The following is a 14,333-nucleotide window of genomic DNA, read 5'->3' on the forward strand; positions in this document are numbered from 1 at the left end:
ACAGTGACGCAAATCACAAGGTATTACATAAGTAATATCCAAGAACCCTGAACGTGTATTATGGTAAAAGTATACCCAAAGCACTCAGGCGGATCAAAGTCTAGATCCTTGGGCTTTGTTTTTTTATCAGTAAAGCATAAAGCAAATGTAAAACCTAAATAGCACGTCTGTCTATTTACATAAGCATAGTCATGTCAAGACCCACTGAAAAGCCTTGGGGCAATTAGATTGTAGATTTACTGAAAATGTCAGTGATACTAGTTTGAGTTCAATGGTTGAGTCCACGTAAATGTCAGCTTCCCTTTTCAGTCTGTTTCATTCAGCAACGTGTCCGGTAAAACAAGTTAGTCACCTCAGTTCATGTGAACTATTACAGAAATGCATTCCTGGATTGCGTAATAGATTTTTTTTCCCCTAGTAGGGATAATACACACGGATCAAAGCACGACTCACATACACACAACTCTGATAAAATGATGGTTAGTTGTATATAAATAGAGAATGTTTGATTATTTCCATGTTATGTACTTGGTGGCCCACTTGGTAACAATCACCTCCCAGAACCACCAAGTGCAAACAGCCTTTGCCTTGTAGATGGTGGTCAGAGTCAAACCTGAATGTAAACACAGGTACACAATAGGTGAGTGAGAGAGAGTGAGAGAGAGAGAGGGTGAGAGTGAGAGTGAGAGAGAGATACAAAGAGAGAGAGAGAGAGACAAAGAGAGGGAGAGAGAGAGGGAGACAGAGAGAGATTGTGTGTTCATGATGGCTTAGAGGATCCTTGAGTTTCGTCAGAAAGGCAGCGATTATTGAAGAGGGTGGAATGCAAACACAAAAAGTCGTCAAACCGTTCCCAAAAATTATATTTATTCCACAATTAATTTGTCACAGGAGATTTGAGTTGTGTTACTAAGTGAACTCCTAGAAACCTCAGTCTTAATGGTTGTTCTTCTTAATTCTGGAACATAATTATTGTATGTTTAATGTCTATGAGTTGGCGATGGGAGCAACTACATGGTCAGTTAGAGTTGTGTGACGGTGAAGTCAGCTAGACCCCCCAGTAGCGCAGACTGAAGAGGCATCAACCAGCATGCCACGTTGGGAGCAGAGCGAACACTGAGATCCACAGCAGAGTCCCTACAACGCACACACAATCCACAGCAAGGTTCTTAATGTAATAGCATAAACAGAATACCAAATACGCATCCTTGATATACATACACAGTAGTATCACAGACAACAGATGAACAGTCAGATATCTATACAGCCTGTGTCTGATAGACAGTTAAACTTACCTGCAGTGGTGTAAAGTGATGAAGTAAAAATACTTTAAAGTAGTACTTAAGTCATTTTCGGGGGTATCTGTACTTTACTATTTATAAATTTACTATTTATATTTGACTACTTTTACTTCACTACATTCCTTAAGAAAATATTGTACTTTTTACTCCATACATTTTCCTTGACACCCAAAAGGAGTCGTTACATTTTGAATGCTTAGCAAGACGGGAAAATAGTCCAAATCACGCCACTTATCAACCGAACTTCCCTCATCATCCCTATTGCCTCTGATCTGGCGGACTCACTAAACCGACATGCTTTGTTTGTAAGTTATGTCTGAGTGTTGGAGTGTGCCCCTGGCTTTCCATAGATTAACAAAAACAAGAAAACGGTGCCATCTGGTTTGATTCATATAAGGAATGTGGATGTATATAAGAATTTATACTTTCACTTTTGATACTTAAGTATATTTTAAACCAAATACTTTTAGACTGTTACTCAAGTAGACTTTCACTTTTATTTGAGTCATTTTCTATTAAGGTATCTTTTACTCAAGTATGACAGTTGGGTACTTTTTCCACCACTACTTACCTGGAGACGTCTACTTCTTTGTCCTGAATCTTAAGTTTCATTGTTATTCCCTGGACCTCCTCATAGGCAACAGGTGGAAGAGCTGCAACACACAGTACAAATAATGTCGTTTTTTATTTATTTATCTGTTATTTTACCAGGTAAGTTGACTGAGAACATGTTCTCATTTGCAGCAACAACCTGGGGAATAGGAGGGGGATGAATGAGCCAATTGTCAACTGGGGATTATTAGGGGACTAGGTGGTTTGAGGGCCAGATTGGGAAATTAGCCAGAACACCGGGGTTAACACCTCTACTCTTGCGATCTTTAATGACCTCAGAGAGTCAGGAAACCAGTTTAACATCCCATCCAAAAAACAGCACCCTACACAGGGCAGTGTCCCCAATCACTGCATTGGGATATATATTTTTTTTAGACAAGAGGAAAGAGTGCCTCCTACTGGCCTTCCAACACCACTTCCAGCAGCATCTGGTCTCCCATCCAGGAACTGACCAGGACCAACCCTGCTTAGCTTCAGAAGCAAGCCAACAGTGGTATGCAGGGTGGTATGCTGCTAGCAAGTTAGTTAGTTACGAAAGTTCAATCAGAAAGGCAGGTCTGAATGGATCCTCACTTGTCATTAATCAAGTTAACTCATAATTCACATCGCTTCCTATCTCACTCATCAGCATAGTAGGTGTTTTATATGGTAGTGTCTATAATGTCGCCTTGTCAGCATAGCGTCACGTCTCTCTTCCTCCTTTCCAATTAGCAAGCGTGCGGATTGTCATTCACGTATTAAGCTTCAACCTATAATCACGGCACACTATGGCAATTCCACCACAGCTGCTGATTAACCTATTGGCTCACTTGTGCAATAATCGCTATCCTTTCTTTCAACCAATGGCATGAAACTAGGGGAATATTTATACGTCAGCAACAGTCTTCCAATGACTTTCCACCTCCCCACCATCAACAGCATAATAACCTTAAGGCCCATCACTGCAACTCCTTTCCCTCAGCGGGGGGTTCGATGCCAGGTGCTCAGCACAGGGCAACCTGTCATCAGCATCTGGCTGTGAGGAGCATTCCTCGGAGATGAAGCCTACCCCAAACTATTCAATCTAATTCCTTATTATATTCTGTTGTCATTCAGTTACGCCTGTACTCGATTGATCTGTCACCATAAATCAAAATGGCCATTATAAAGAGGTGGTCCTCTGTAGCTCAGGACTTGTCCTATGTCGATTAGTAGGTGGAGCATGACTCTTGCAACGTCAGAATTATGGGTTTTGATTCCCGGGACCACCCATATGTAAAATGACTATTAGTTGCTTTGGATAAAAGCATCTGCTAAATGGTGTATGTTATCATAAATTATATTATACCGTGTCACTAAGTAACATATTTTCATCTGTCAACACAAAACAAGTCATGTCAAAAATTGAAGCAAATATTGTTTTCAAAAGCATCTCATCACATATAGAAACAAAGGAGAATGTGTCATGACTATTGACTAGGCCAGAAGGATATGACGTGGAGTGACTGATAACGTTTCACTCACCCATGAGCCCGATAATATTGTCTCCTGTCGGGCGCTGCCTCAGGACGGGCCACAGGAACTTGATTCCATTCCTCTTGTAGAGCATGATGACGACCCGTGTTGATGCTATGGTGACATCCATCTCCTTGTCCCTTAGGATGAGAGACACACTGCAGGAAGAGACATAACAAGACTAAGATGTATCAATTCAATCAACTAAAAAAAACGTCACCCTATAAAGTACCCTGTATAGCTACCGTATAACATTTCCTGTCATTATGCCACTTTAGTAAAAATACATTCTAGAGCTCTTTATGTCTCCACACAATACTAAATACTGAACAAGACTGAACGCTACGCTCACTATTGGCTCACTTCACTTGGGTTAACCAGGCTATACATAAAACACCTTGCACTGCACAAAAGGCTTAATCAGAATTCTCATCACAGAAACAAAACAATAGCACAAAATGACTTTTATTCGAAAGTATGTAGTTGGAATATGATTCTGCACCTGTCCGTTTCGTGGTTGATTTTCAGGCTCCAGAAGAAGTATGTTGTATTCTGCCCATCGTTGAAGGTGATTCCAGTAGTGTCTAACTCAATATGTTGATCGCTTCTGTAATGGATCACAATCTTCTGGTAGCCTGCACTGGGTGATTGTCCAAGCTGACCATTCATAGCCAAATCTGGTGAAAGACGGACACGGTTCACTCGACGATGTTTGAGGAGTGAGTGGATGATGTGGAAAGGACAATGAATAATTGAATGAAAGAATGAAATAACTATTTGTAATCAAAGTCAGAATTCAAAATGAGAATCAAATTCTAAAAGGTCAAGTCACCATTGTTGGGGTCTATTAGGAGTCTGAGAGAGAGAGCCACGGGAATGTCATAGCACAATGGCAGAGCCTGGCCCTCAGCGGGCAACAGGAACCTCCGGAGAGGACTCACTGAGAGAGAGAGAGCGAGGAAAATCGAGAAAGGAATAGAGAGAGAGACAGACCGAGAGAATGCAGAAGGGTGCTTAAGATACTTTGTGAGAAAAAACAGCAATAACCTTAGACAACATCTTAAATATACAAAAAAAGACATTTTGAAAACGACAAATGTTGCAGTACCAGTTGTAGTTCTAGTTCTCATTGTAGTTTTAGTTGGGTGAGCTCGCAGAGGATCATTATAATCAAAATAACCTGAAAGTGTAACATGAGAGAACACTCACAGAGAGAACCCGACATACAGTCAGAACATGAACACAAAGAATCCTACACACAGATACACACACACACACACACACACACACACAAGATATCAAAGAATTACCCATGCCAAAGTCAGGAAATGACTTCTGGACAGCATGACCAACATCATAATCAGTACGACTCATCAAGCCTATGACAAAAACACAAAATGAGCACACGTAAGCTGATGTTCAACAAGTTCAGCTGCGATGGAGGGGAAAGGTAGTCACTTGCCGCCTCTTGGCATGATTCCTCTTCTTCCCCCCTCCCCTTTGTTGGAATTTCCTGTAAAGCAGGGGCAGTTGTAAAACTCATCACCGAATTTGGGGAATTGGTCAGAATTCAATCATTGCGGAATTTTTTTTCTTCTGCACTACACTTTAACAGCAGTTGAAATAGGCACACTTGCCTCTTAGTCCTTGTCTTCGGGGAGGACCAGCTAGGGAATGACAGGAGGAAAGTTCATTGAGTTAATAGTGCTGGGGGAATCCACTGATATACAGTGCCTTGCGAAAGTATTCGGCCCCCTTGAACTTTGCGACCTTTTGCCATATTTCAGGCTTCAAACATAAAGATATAAAACTGTATTTTGTTGTGAAGAATCAACAAAAGGTGGGACACAATCATGAAGTGGAACGACATTTATTGGATATTTCAAACTTTTTTAACAAATCAAAAACTGAAAAATTGGGCGTGCAAAATTATTCAGCCCACTTAAGTTAATAATTTGTAGCGCCACCTTTTGTTGCGATTACAGCTGTAAGTCGCTTGGGGAATGTCTCTATCAGTTTTGCACATCGACAGACTGACTTTTTTCCCATTCCTCCTTGCAAAACAGCTCGAGCTCAGTGAGGTTGGATGATGAGCATTTGAGAACAGCAGTTTTCAGTTCTTTCCAAAGATTCTCGATTGGATTCAGGTCTGGACTTTGACTTGGCCATTCTAACACCTGGATATGTTTATTTTTGAACCATTCCATTGTAGATTTTGCTTTATGTTTTGGATCATTGTCTTGTTGGAAGACAAATCTCCATCCCAGTCTCAGGTCTTTTGCAGACTCCATCAGGTTTTCTACCAGAATGGTCCTGTATTTGGCTCCATCCATCTTCCCATCAATTTTAACCATCTTCCCTGTCCCTGCTGAAGAAAAGCAGGCCCAAACCATGATGCTGCCACCACCATGTTTGACAGTGGGTATGGCGTGTTCAGGGTGATGAGCTGTGTTGCTTTTACGCCAAACATAACGTTTTGCATTGTTGCCAAAAAGTTCAATTTTGGTTTCATCTGACCAGAGCACCTTCTTCCACATGTTTGGTGTGTCTCCCAGGTGGCTTGTGGCAAACTTTAAATGACACTTTTTATGGATATCTTTAAGAAATGGCTTTCTTCTTGCCACTCTTCCATAAAGGCCAGATTTGTGCAATATACGACTGATTGTTGTCCTATGGACAGAGTCTCCCACCTCAGCTGTAGATCTCTGCAGTTCATCCAGAGTGATCATGGGCCTCTTGGCTGCATCTCTGATCAGTCTTCTCCTTGTATGAGCTGAAAGTTTAGAGGGACGGCCAGGTCTTGGTAGATTTGCAGTGGTCTGATGCTCCTTCCATTTCAATATTATCGCTTGCACAGTGCTCCTTGGGATGTTTAAAGCTTGGGAAATCTTTTTGTATCCAAATCCGGCTTTAAACTTCTTCACAACAGTATCTCGGACCTGCCTGGTGTGTTCCTTGTTCTTCATGATGACCTCTGAGACTATCACAGTGCAGGTGCATTTATACGGAGACTTGATTACACACAGGTGGATTGTATTTATCATCATTAGTCATTTAGGTCAACATTGAATCATTCAGAGATCCTCACTGAACTTCTGGAGAGAGTTTGCTGCACTGAAAGTAAATGGGCTGAATAATATTGCATGCCCAATTTTTCAGTTTTTGATTTGTTAAAAAAGTTTGAAATACCCAATAAATGTCGTTCCACTTCATGATTGATCATGATGATCTTTATGTTTGAAGCCTGAAATGTGGCAAAAGGTCGCAAAGTTCAAGGGGGTCGAATACTTTCGCAAGGCACTGTAGCATCTCTTTATTGTTGTTGTCATTCCTTTTGATTTGATGGTTTTCCATCCTTTTTTCTCTCCTCATCCCTATCATTTTTGTTTTGTTTGTGAAGTGTATTGTGACGAAATTGTTTGTAAAATTAAACTATGTATTAATGACCATTTAATTTCATTAAATCATTTCATATATACAGTTGAAGTCGGAAGTTTACATACACTTAGGTTGGAGTCATTAAAACTCGTTTTTCAACCCCTCTGCCACGACTCCCAGCGAAGGTGGCTCCCCTGCCTGTTCGGGCAGTGCTCGGCGGTCGTCGTCGCCGGCCTACTAGCCGCCACCGATCCCTTTTTCCTTTTCTGTTCATTTGGTCACATTAATTGCACCTGTACCTTATTGTGTTTAATGATTTTTGTCTATTTAAGCCTATTAGGCCCGCCTAGGTTTGTGCGGGATTGTTATACTGTTAGGTTGTGGATGCTCGCTTGTATTTTATTTTTCCGGACATTTTGGGTCCTGTGTATGGGCCGGTCAGTTGATGCGCCTTGTATTTATGGCGTGACAATTTTTTCCGGTAAGAAAATATACATTTATTCGAACCCTCTGCTCTCTGCGCCTGACTCCAAACCCACTGTTCTTAAAGGACTCTGACACACTCCTGTAACGACTTCTGCCGAAGGCGATACCTCTCCTTCTTTGGGCGGTGCTCGGCGGTCGACGTCACCAGTCTTCTAGCCATCATTGATCCATTTTTCATTTTCCATTGGTTTTGTCTTGTCTTTTACACAACTGGTTTCATTCCCATTCATTACATGTTGTGTATTTAACCCTCTGTTTCCCCTTGTCTTTATTAGAAATTGTTTGTTGTTCAGTATTCGTGTTGTTTGTATTGGTGCGCAACGGGTCCTCGTACCCACTTTATTTTATTGCATTCATGGTTTTAGAGTTATGTTTTTTTAAAGTTATTAAACTACTCCATTCCACCAAGTCTGATTCTCCTGCGCCTGACTTCCCTGCCACCTATACACACGACTCTGACAACTCCACACATTTCTTGTTAACAAACTATAGTTTCGGCAAGTCGGTTAGGACATCAACTTTGTGCATGACACAAGTCATTTTTCCAACAATTGTTTACAGGCAGATTATTTCACTTATAATTCACTGTACCACAATTCCAGTGGGTCAGAAGTTTACATACACTAAGTTGACTGTGCCTTTAAACAGCTTGGAAAATTCCAGAAAACTACGTCATGGCTTTAGAAGCTTTCGATAGGCTTATTGACATCATTTGAGTCAATTGGAGGGGTACCTGTGGATGTATTTCAAGAACTACCTTCAAAGTCAGTGCCTCATTCCAAATGCCTGAAGGTACCACGTTCATCTGTACAAACAATAGTACGCAAGTATAAACACCATGGGACCGCGCAGCCGTCATACCGCTCAGGAAGGAGACACATTCGGTCTCCTGGAGATAAACCTACTTTGGTGTGAAAAGTGCAAATCCATCCCAGAACAACAGCAAAGGACCTTGTGAAGATGCTGAAGGAAACATCTACAAACATATCTATATCCACAGTAAAACGAGTCCTATATTGACAAAACCTGAAAGGCCGCTCAGCAAGGAAGAAGTCACTGCTCCAAAACCGCCATAAACCGCCACATCATGTTGTGGGGGTGCTTTGCTGCAGGAGGGACTAGTGCACTTCACAAAATAGATGGCATCATGAGGTAGGAAAATGATGTGGATATATTGAAGCAACATCTCAAGACACCAGTCAGGAAGTTAAATCTTGGTCGCAAATGGGTCTTCCAAATGGACAACAAAGTCAAGGTATTGGAGTGGCCAAGCCCTGACCTCAATCCTATAGAAAATTTGTTGGCAAAACTGAAAATGCGTGTGTGAGCAAGGAGGCCTACAAACCTGACTCAGTTACACCAGCTCTGTCAAGGAGGAATGGGCCAAAATTCACCCAATGTGTTTTGGGAAGCTTGTGGAAGGCTACTCGAAACGTTTGACCCAAGTTAAACAATTTAAAGACAATGCTACCAAATACTCATTGAGTGTATGTAAACTTCTGACCAATTGGGAATGTGATGAAAGAAATAAAAGCTGAAATAATTCATTCTCTCTACTGTTATTCTGACATTTCACGTTCTAAAATAAAGTGGTGATCCTAACTTTTTACCATGATTAAATGTCATGAATTGTGAAAAACCGAGTTTAAATGTATTTGGCTAAGGTGTGTAAACTTCCGTCTTCAACTGTACTAATCTTAACCTGATCCCACTGATCTTGATGCTATTTATTCAGGTTTTAGTGTTTGTATATATTCACATACAGTCATGGACAGTTTATTAGGGAACACCCATCTACTATTGGGTCAGACCCACCTTTGCCTCCATAACAGCTTGAAATATTTGGGGCATTGATTCTACAAGGTGTCTGAAACATTCGATGCTCAATTGGTATCAAGGGACCTAGTGTGTGACAGGAAAACATTCCCCACACCACCGCCTCTAGGCTGTACAGTTTACACCAGGCAGGATGGGGCCATTGACTCATGCTGCTTATGCCAAATCCTGACTCTGCCATCATTGTGATGCAACAGCATTCGTCGACTGTCCAGTGTTGGTGACCGTGTGCCCACTGGATCCACTTCTTGTTTTTAGCTGTAGGAGTGGAACCCGGTGTGGTCATCTGCTGCAATAGCAAATCCGTGACAAGGATCGATGAGTTGTGCATTCCGAGATGCCGTTCTGAACCCCACTGTTGTACTTCACCATTATTTCCTGTTTGTGGCCCACCTGTTGCCATTCTTGCCATTCTCCTTTGACCTTTCTGGTCACTCTCCATATACCTTTCTCATCGACTAACTGTTTTTGCCCACAGGACTGCTGCTGACTGGATGTTTTTTGTTTGTCACACCATTCTCAGTAAACTCTGGACACTGCCGTGCGCGAAAAGCCCAGGAAGGCAATGTTTCTGAGATTCTGGATCCGGCATACCTGACACCGGTGGTCATACCATACTCAAAGTCTCTTAGGTCACTCGTTTTGCCCATCCTAACATTCAATTGAACAGTAACTGAATGCCTTGATGCCTGTCTGCCTGCTTTATATAGCAAGCCACGGCCACGAGACTCACTGTCTGTAGGAGCGATCCATTTTCGTGAACGGGGTGGTTACCTAATAAACTGGCCGGTGAGTGTATATTTTTACTGTAGTTATTTTCTTTACATTCTGTCCAACTACAAACACACATACTGCACAGACAAACGTGTATTTCACCAAAACATCTGAGAAAAAATAGAGTCAAGTAACCGGAGAATAGATAAGAGGATGAGAGTCAAAGAGAGAGATGGATAAAAATAGAGAGAACATTTTGGGTAGAGTCAGTAGTGACTTCTGAATTTAACCTAGACAAGGGCCAGGATTCAATCCAATCGCTCTTCAAGCTCGCTTTATCGCAGTTTTGAATTTAATCCTGGCCAAAATAGAAGATTGAGTAAAATTAGGGGTAAGGTATTTGTCTTACCAGGAAGGTTTTGGGCTGACAATACAGGCGGTCCTGGTAAACACAACATATATTTAAAGTTCATATACAGTTTATAATGTAAAGTTTATACTGTAGATTGACAGCCTTTGGTCTTTTATTTACGCAATTGACTCACACCATATAATAAAACTTCTTAGGGCTGAGATCCCGGTAACGGGATCGATATGACAACAGCCAGTGAAAGTGCAGGGCGCCAATTCAAAACAACAGAAATCCCATAATTAAAATTCCTCAAACATACAAGTATTTCAAACCATTTTAAAGATACACTTCTTGTTAACTTTTTAGGGATAGGGGGCAGCATTTTCACTATGGATGAATTGCGTGCCCATAGTAAACTGCCTCCTACTCTGTCCCAGATGCTAATATATGCATATTATTATTATTATTGGATAGAAAACACTCTGAAGTTTCTAAAACTGTTTGAATTATGTCTGTGAGTATAACAGACCACTTACCTTTGATGATCTTCATCAGAATGCACTCCTAGGAATCCCAGTTCCACAATAAATGTTTGTTTTGTTCGATAATGTCCATAATTTATGTCCAAATAGCTCCTTTGGTAAACAAATCCAAACTCACGAAGCGCGTTCACTAGGAGCAGACAAAAAGTCAAAAAGTTCCGTTACAGTCCGTAGAAACATGTCAAACGTAGTATAGAATCAATCTTTAGGATATTTTTAACATAAATCTTCAATAATGTTCCAACCGGAGAATTCCTTTGTCTTCAGAAATGCAATGGAACTCAAGCCAACTCTCACATGAACGAGCGTCACGAGCTCAAGGCATTTTGGCAGACCTCTGACTCATTCCCCGCAACATGACCAATATCCCACTGTATCTTCAATAGGGAATGAGTTGAAAAATGACCAACCTCAGATTTCCCACTTCCTGGTTGGATTTTTTTCTCAGGTTTTGCCTGCCTCACAGACATCATTCAAACAGTTTTAGAAACTTCAGAGTGTTGTCTATCCAAATATATTAATAATATGCATATATTAGCAACTGGGACTGAGTAGCAGGCATTTTACTCTGGGCACCTTATTCATCCAAACTACTCAATACTGCCCCCAGCCAGAAAAAGTTAATTGCCACACTGTGTGTGCCTGTGGGGGGTGGTGTGTGTGTGTGTGTGTGTGTGTGTGTGTGTGTGTGTGTGTGTGTGTGTGTGTGTGTGTGTGGTGATGATGATGGTAGTTTTGCTCACTGTGGACTTGGTGGTTCAAGAAATGTAATGATGACCCGTAGTCGACTTGACTAGATTGTTTCCGTTTCTCCCCCTCCTTGGGCTTGTGGGCCACCTGTGAGTCCTCTCCCTGGGGCTTGGTGACCACCATTGAGGTGAAAGGAGTCACAAAGCTGTACTTCAGACAAAGATCCAGGGCCTCCTTCTTCACCTTCTCCTTTGCCGTCCCGCTCAACTGCACCCTGAAACAAACACACACAAACACAGGTATAATAAATGTATTTGCATAAAAAATTTACAAAATACGATTTTCAAAAAATTTAAAGAGATAATCCATTACCGAATGAAACTCTTGTTAATTTGGTGATAGTCTATGTTCTATGAGTTGGGTAAAACATGTATTTTCACCGTGATTTAACAGCTAAGATATGTGGTCCGTCAGTGAATTCAGGAAATTGCATTGTGCCACGTTCTCACAATAAGGTTCTTGTCAATGGAGATAGGGAGTAACACACATTTCATAATGCTTTTTAAAACATTACCTCTACTCCTGATTGCCATATCAGCCAATATATGGTATGGGCATACTTGTCTAGAACACATACATCCTTTTATATCGTCATGACAAGGTATGCATTTTGCTAAGATGTGGTCAAACTAAACAGTGGACCAAATATTCAACTCAGTTTTTCTTTCAACGTCCATCACGCAACGCAATTTTCTATTCTCCCCCCTTGCCCTGTGTGTGTGTGTGTGTGTGTGTGTGTGTGTGTGTGTGTGTGTGTGTGTGTGTGTGTGTGTGTGTGTGTGTGTGTGTGTGTGTGTGTGTGTGTGTGTGTGTGTGTGTGTGTGTGTGTGCGCGTGCGTGCGTGCGTGCGTGTGTGTGTGTGCGCGTGTATTGGATGATGGTAAATTAACCAACGAATTTGAATACAATTTTACATTTTCATGAATTTGATCATATCGGGAGAGGACATTCAGAAAAAGTACGGGACTTGAACCTGCAAAACTTAATGCACTCTATCTGTAACAGATTCTAGTTATGGTAACAGAAGACTGTATTGAGATCGGGCTTTTCTTCAGTGAGAAAATATGCAGAATGTAGGCCCAGTTCCATCTCACTCCATATTCTCCCACTGGGCTTCATCGCCTCACCGTATTTGGATGCTTCAGATTTATACATCCGGTTAAACATCTGGCACCTTGTACTATCTTTGGTATTATTGTGTGTACATTAGCTACACTAGCTAGCTAGAAAGCATGCTCAGAGAGAAAGAGAGAGAGCATTGCATCGTGGGTTTTGTAGTCGACTTGAGCTGCATCAGATTTCCACAACGATTTTCACGTTGCTCTTAATAACCTTATTAAAATGACAAAATGAAACATTTGTTCACAAACAATATTGTTATCATATATTTGTGTTATTTAACACTGTAAAGCATAGGAATGAATGGTTTGGGTGTAATGAACTGGGAATGTTTACGTTTGTGCTTTTCTAATAACCAATTTCTGTGTTCATGTAAGTGACTGATTGAACGTGCCTGGGAGAATTCCTCACTGTAGTATCTGCAATTTGGCAGTACGCCCAGACCCTTGTTTTGAGAACGATATCTCAGTTTCAAGGTCTCAGCTTGGAGAGAAGAAAGCCTCGTGAGGTATTGGTCTGTCACATGCATGCACCAGTATTGGTCGGTCACATGAATGAAGCAAATGTTAATGATGACTTAATTATGAATAATGAATAAGCTAAAACATGTCATTATTACTTTCTGTGTACGTATATAAGAGAACTAATGAGACTTCTCTGTTGGAGCTTCTGATCGACATGTGTACATGGTGCATTGAGTTGGTTAGAACCTCTCCAGCGCGTTGAGAATAAAGGAAGATTCATTTAAAATTGACATTGAGTGTCCCCGTGTAGAATTTCCACGACAGGTGTATTATTCCTTTCAATTTAATTTAAAGAAATATCATCTCTATTATTCTCTGAATAATGTCCAATGATTAATGTATGAATCTGAAACATATTGATTGATTTACTTGTTACTTTTACTATCTTCATTTTTGGCCAAAATAACAGGCGTTTTGGTAGTGACATCATTGTTTCGGTTGTGACCTGGCATATACAGTGCCTTCGGAAAGTATTCAGATCCCTTGACTTTTTCCACATTTTGTTACGTTACAGCCTTATTCTAAAATGGATTAAATAAAAAAAAAATCCTCAGCAATCTATACACAGTATCCCATAATGACAAAGCGAAAACAGAAATGTTTGCAAAAAAAATTAAATATGTATATATAAAAAATTAAATATATATATATATATATATATATATCTTATTTACATCCGGTTGAAATCGTAAGTTTCTTGTTAACAAACTATAGTTTTGGCAAGTCGGTTAGGACATCTACTTTGTGCATGACGCAAGTAATTTTTCCAACAATTGTTTACAGATTATTTCACTTATAATTCACTGTATCACAGTTCCAGTGGGTCAGAAGTTTACATACACTAAATTGACGATGCCTTTAAACAGCATGGAAAATTCCAGAAAAATATGTAATGGATTTAGAAGCTTCTGATAGGCTAATTGACATCATTTGAGTCAATTGAAGGTGTACCTGTGGATGTATTTCAATGCCTACCTTCAACCTCATTGTCTCATTGGGGAAATCAAAAGAAATCAGCCAAGACCTCAGAAAAATAATTGTAGACCTCCACAAGTCTGGTTCATCCTTGGGAGCAATTTCCAAATGCCTGAAGGTATCACATTCATCTGTATCAACAATAGCACACAAGTATAAACACCATCATACCGCTCAGGAAGGAGACACGTTCTGTCTCCTAGATATGAACATACTTTGGTGCGAAAAGTGCAAATCAATCCCAGAACAG

At 40.6% G+C, this 14,333-nt stretch overlaps 1 protein-coding gene across 4 annotated transcripts in view; it reads right to left on the minus strand.

Annotated features, from left to right (window-relative positions):
• Positions 1 to 850: 850 nt before the first annotated feature.
• LOC135539672 (inter-alpha-trypsin inhibitor heavy chain H3-like) overlaps positions 851 to 14,333 on the minus strand; it is a 43,583-nt gene continuing 30,100 nt past the window's right edge. The window contains exons 13-23 of one of the 4 annotated variants that reach the window (XM_064965706.1): positions 11,459 to 11,679; positions 10,231 to 10,263; positions 5,045 to 5,074; positions 4,870 to 4,920; positions 4,718 to 4,786; positions 4,516 to 4,587; positions 4,240 to 4,347; positions 3,910 to 4,084; positions 3,417 to 3,565; positions 1,873 to 1,954; positions 851 to 1,137 (exon numbers count right to left, since the gene is read on the minus strand). In XM_064965706.1, the coding sequence (XP_064821778.1) occupies positions 1,023 to 1,137; positions 1,873 to 1,954; positions 3,417 to 3,565; positions 3,910 to 4,084; positions 4,240 to 4,347; positions 4,516 to 4,587; positions 4,718 to 4,786; positions 4,870 to 4,920; positions 5,045 to 5,074; positions 10,231 to 10,263; positions 11,459 to 11,679 (1,105 nt within the window). In that variant the 3' untranslated portion in view covers positions 851 to 1,022. The remainder of the gene's footprint in view (positions 1,138 to 1,872; positions 1,955 to 3,416; positions 3,566 to 3,909; positions 4,085 to 4,239; positions 4,348 to 4,515; positions 4,588 to 4,717; positions 4,787 to 4,869; positions 4,921 to 5,044; positions 5,075 to 10,230; positions 10,264 to 11,458; positions 11,680 to 14,333) is intronic. The other 3 variants (XM_064965707.1, XM_064965708.1, XM_064965709.1) reach the window with 3 other exon arrangements.

The sequence above is a fragment of the Oncorhynchus masou genome, chromosome 5, assembly GCF_036934945.1.
Source record: "Oncorhynchus masou masou isolate Uvic2021 chromosome 5, UVic_Omas_1.1, whole genome shotgun sequence".
Lineage (NCBI taxonomy): Eukaryota > Metazoa > Chordata > Actinopteri > Salmoniformes > Salmonidae > Oncorhynchus > Oncorhynchus masou.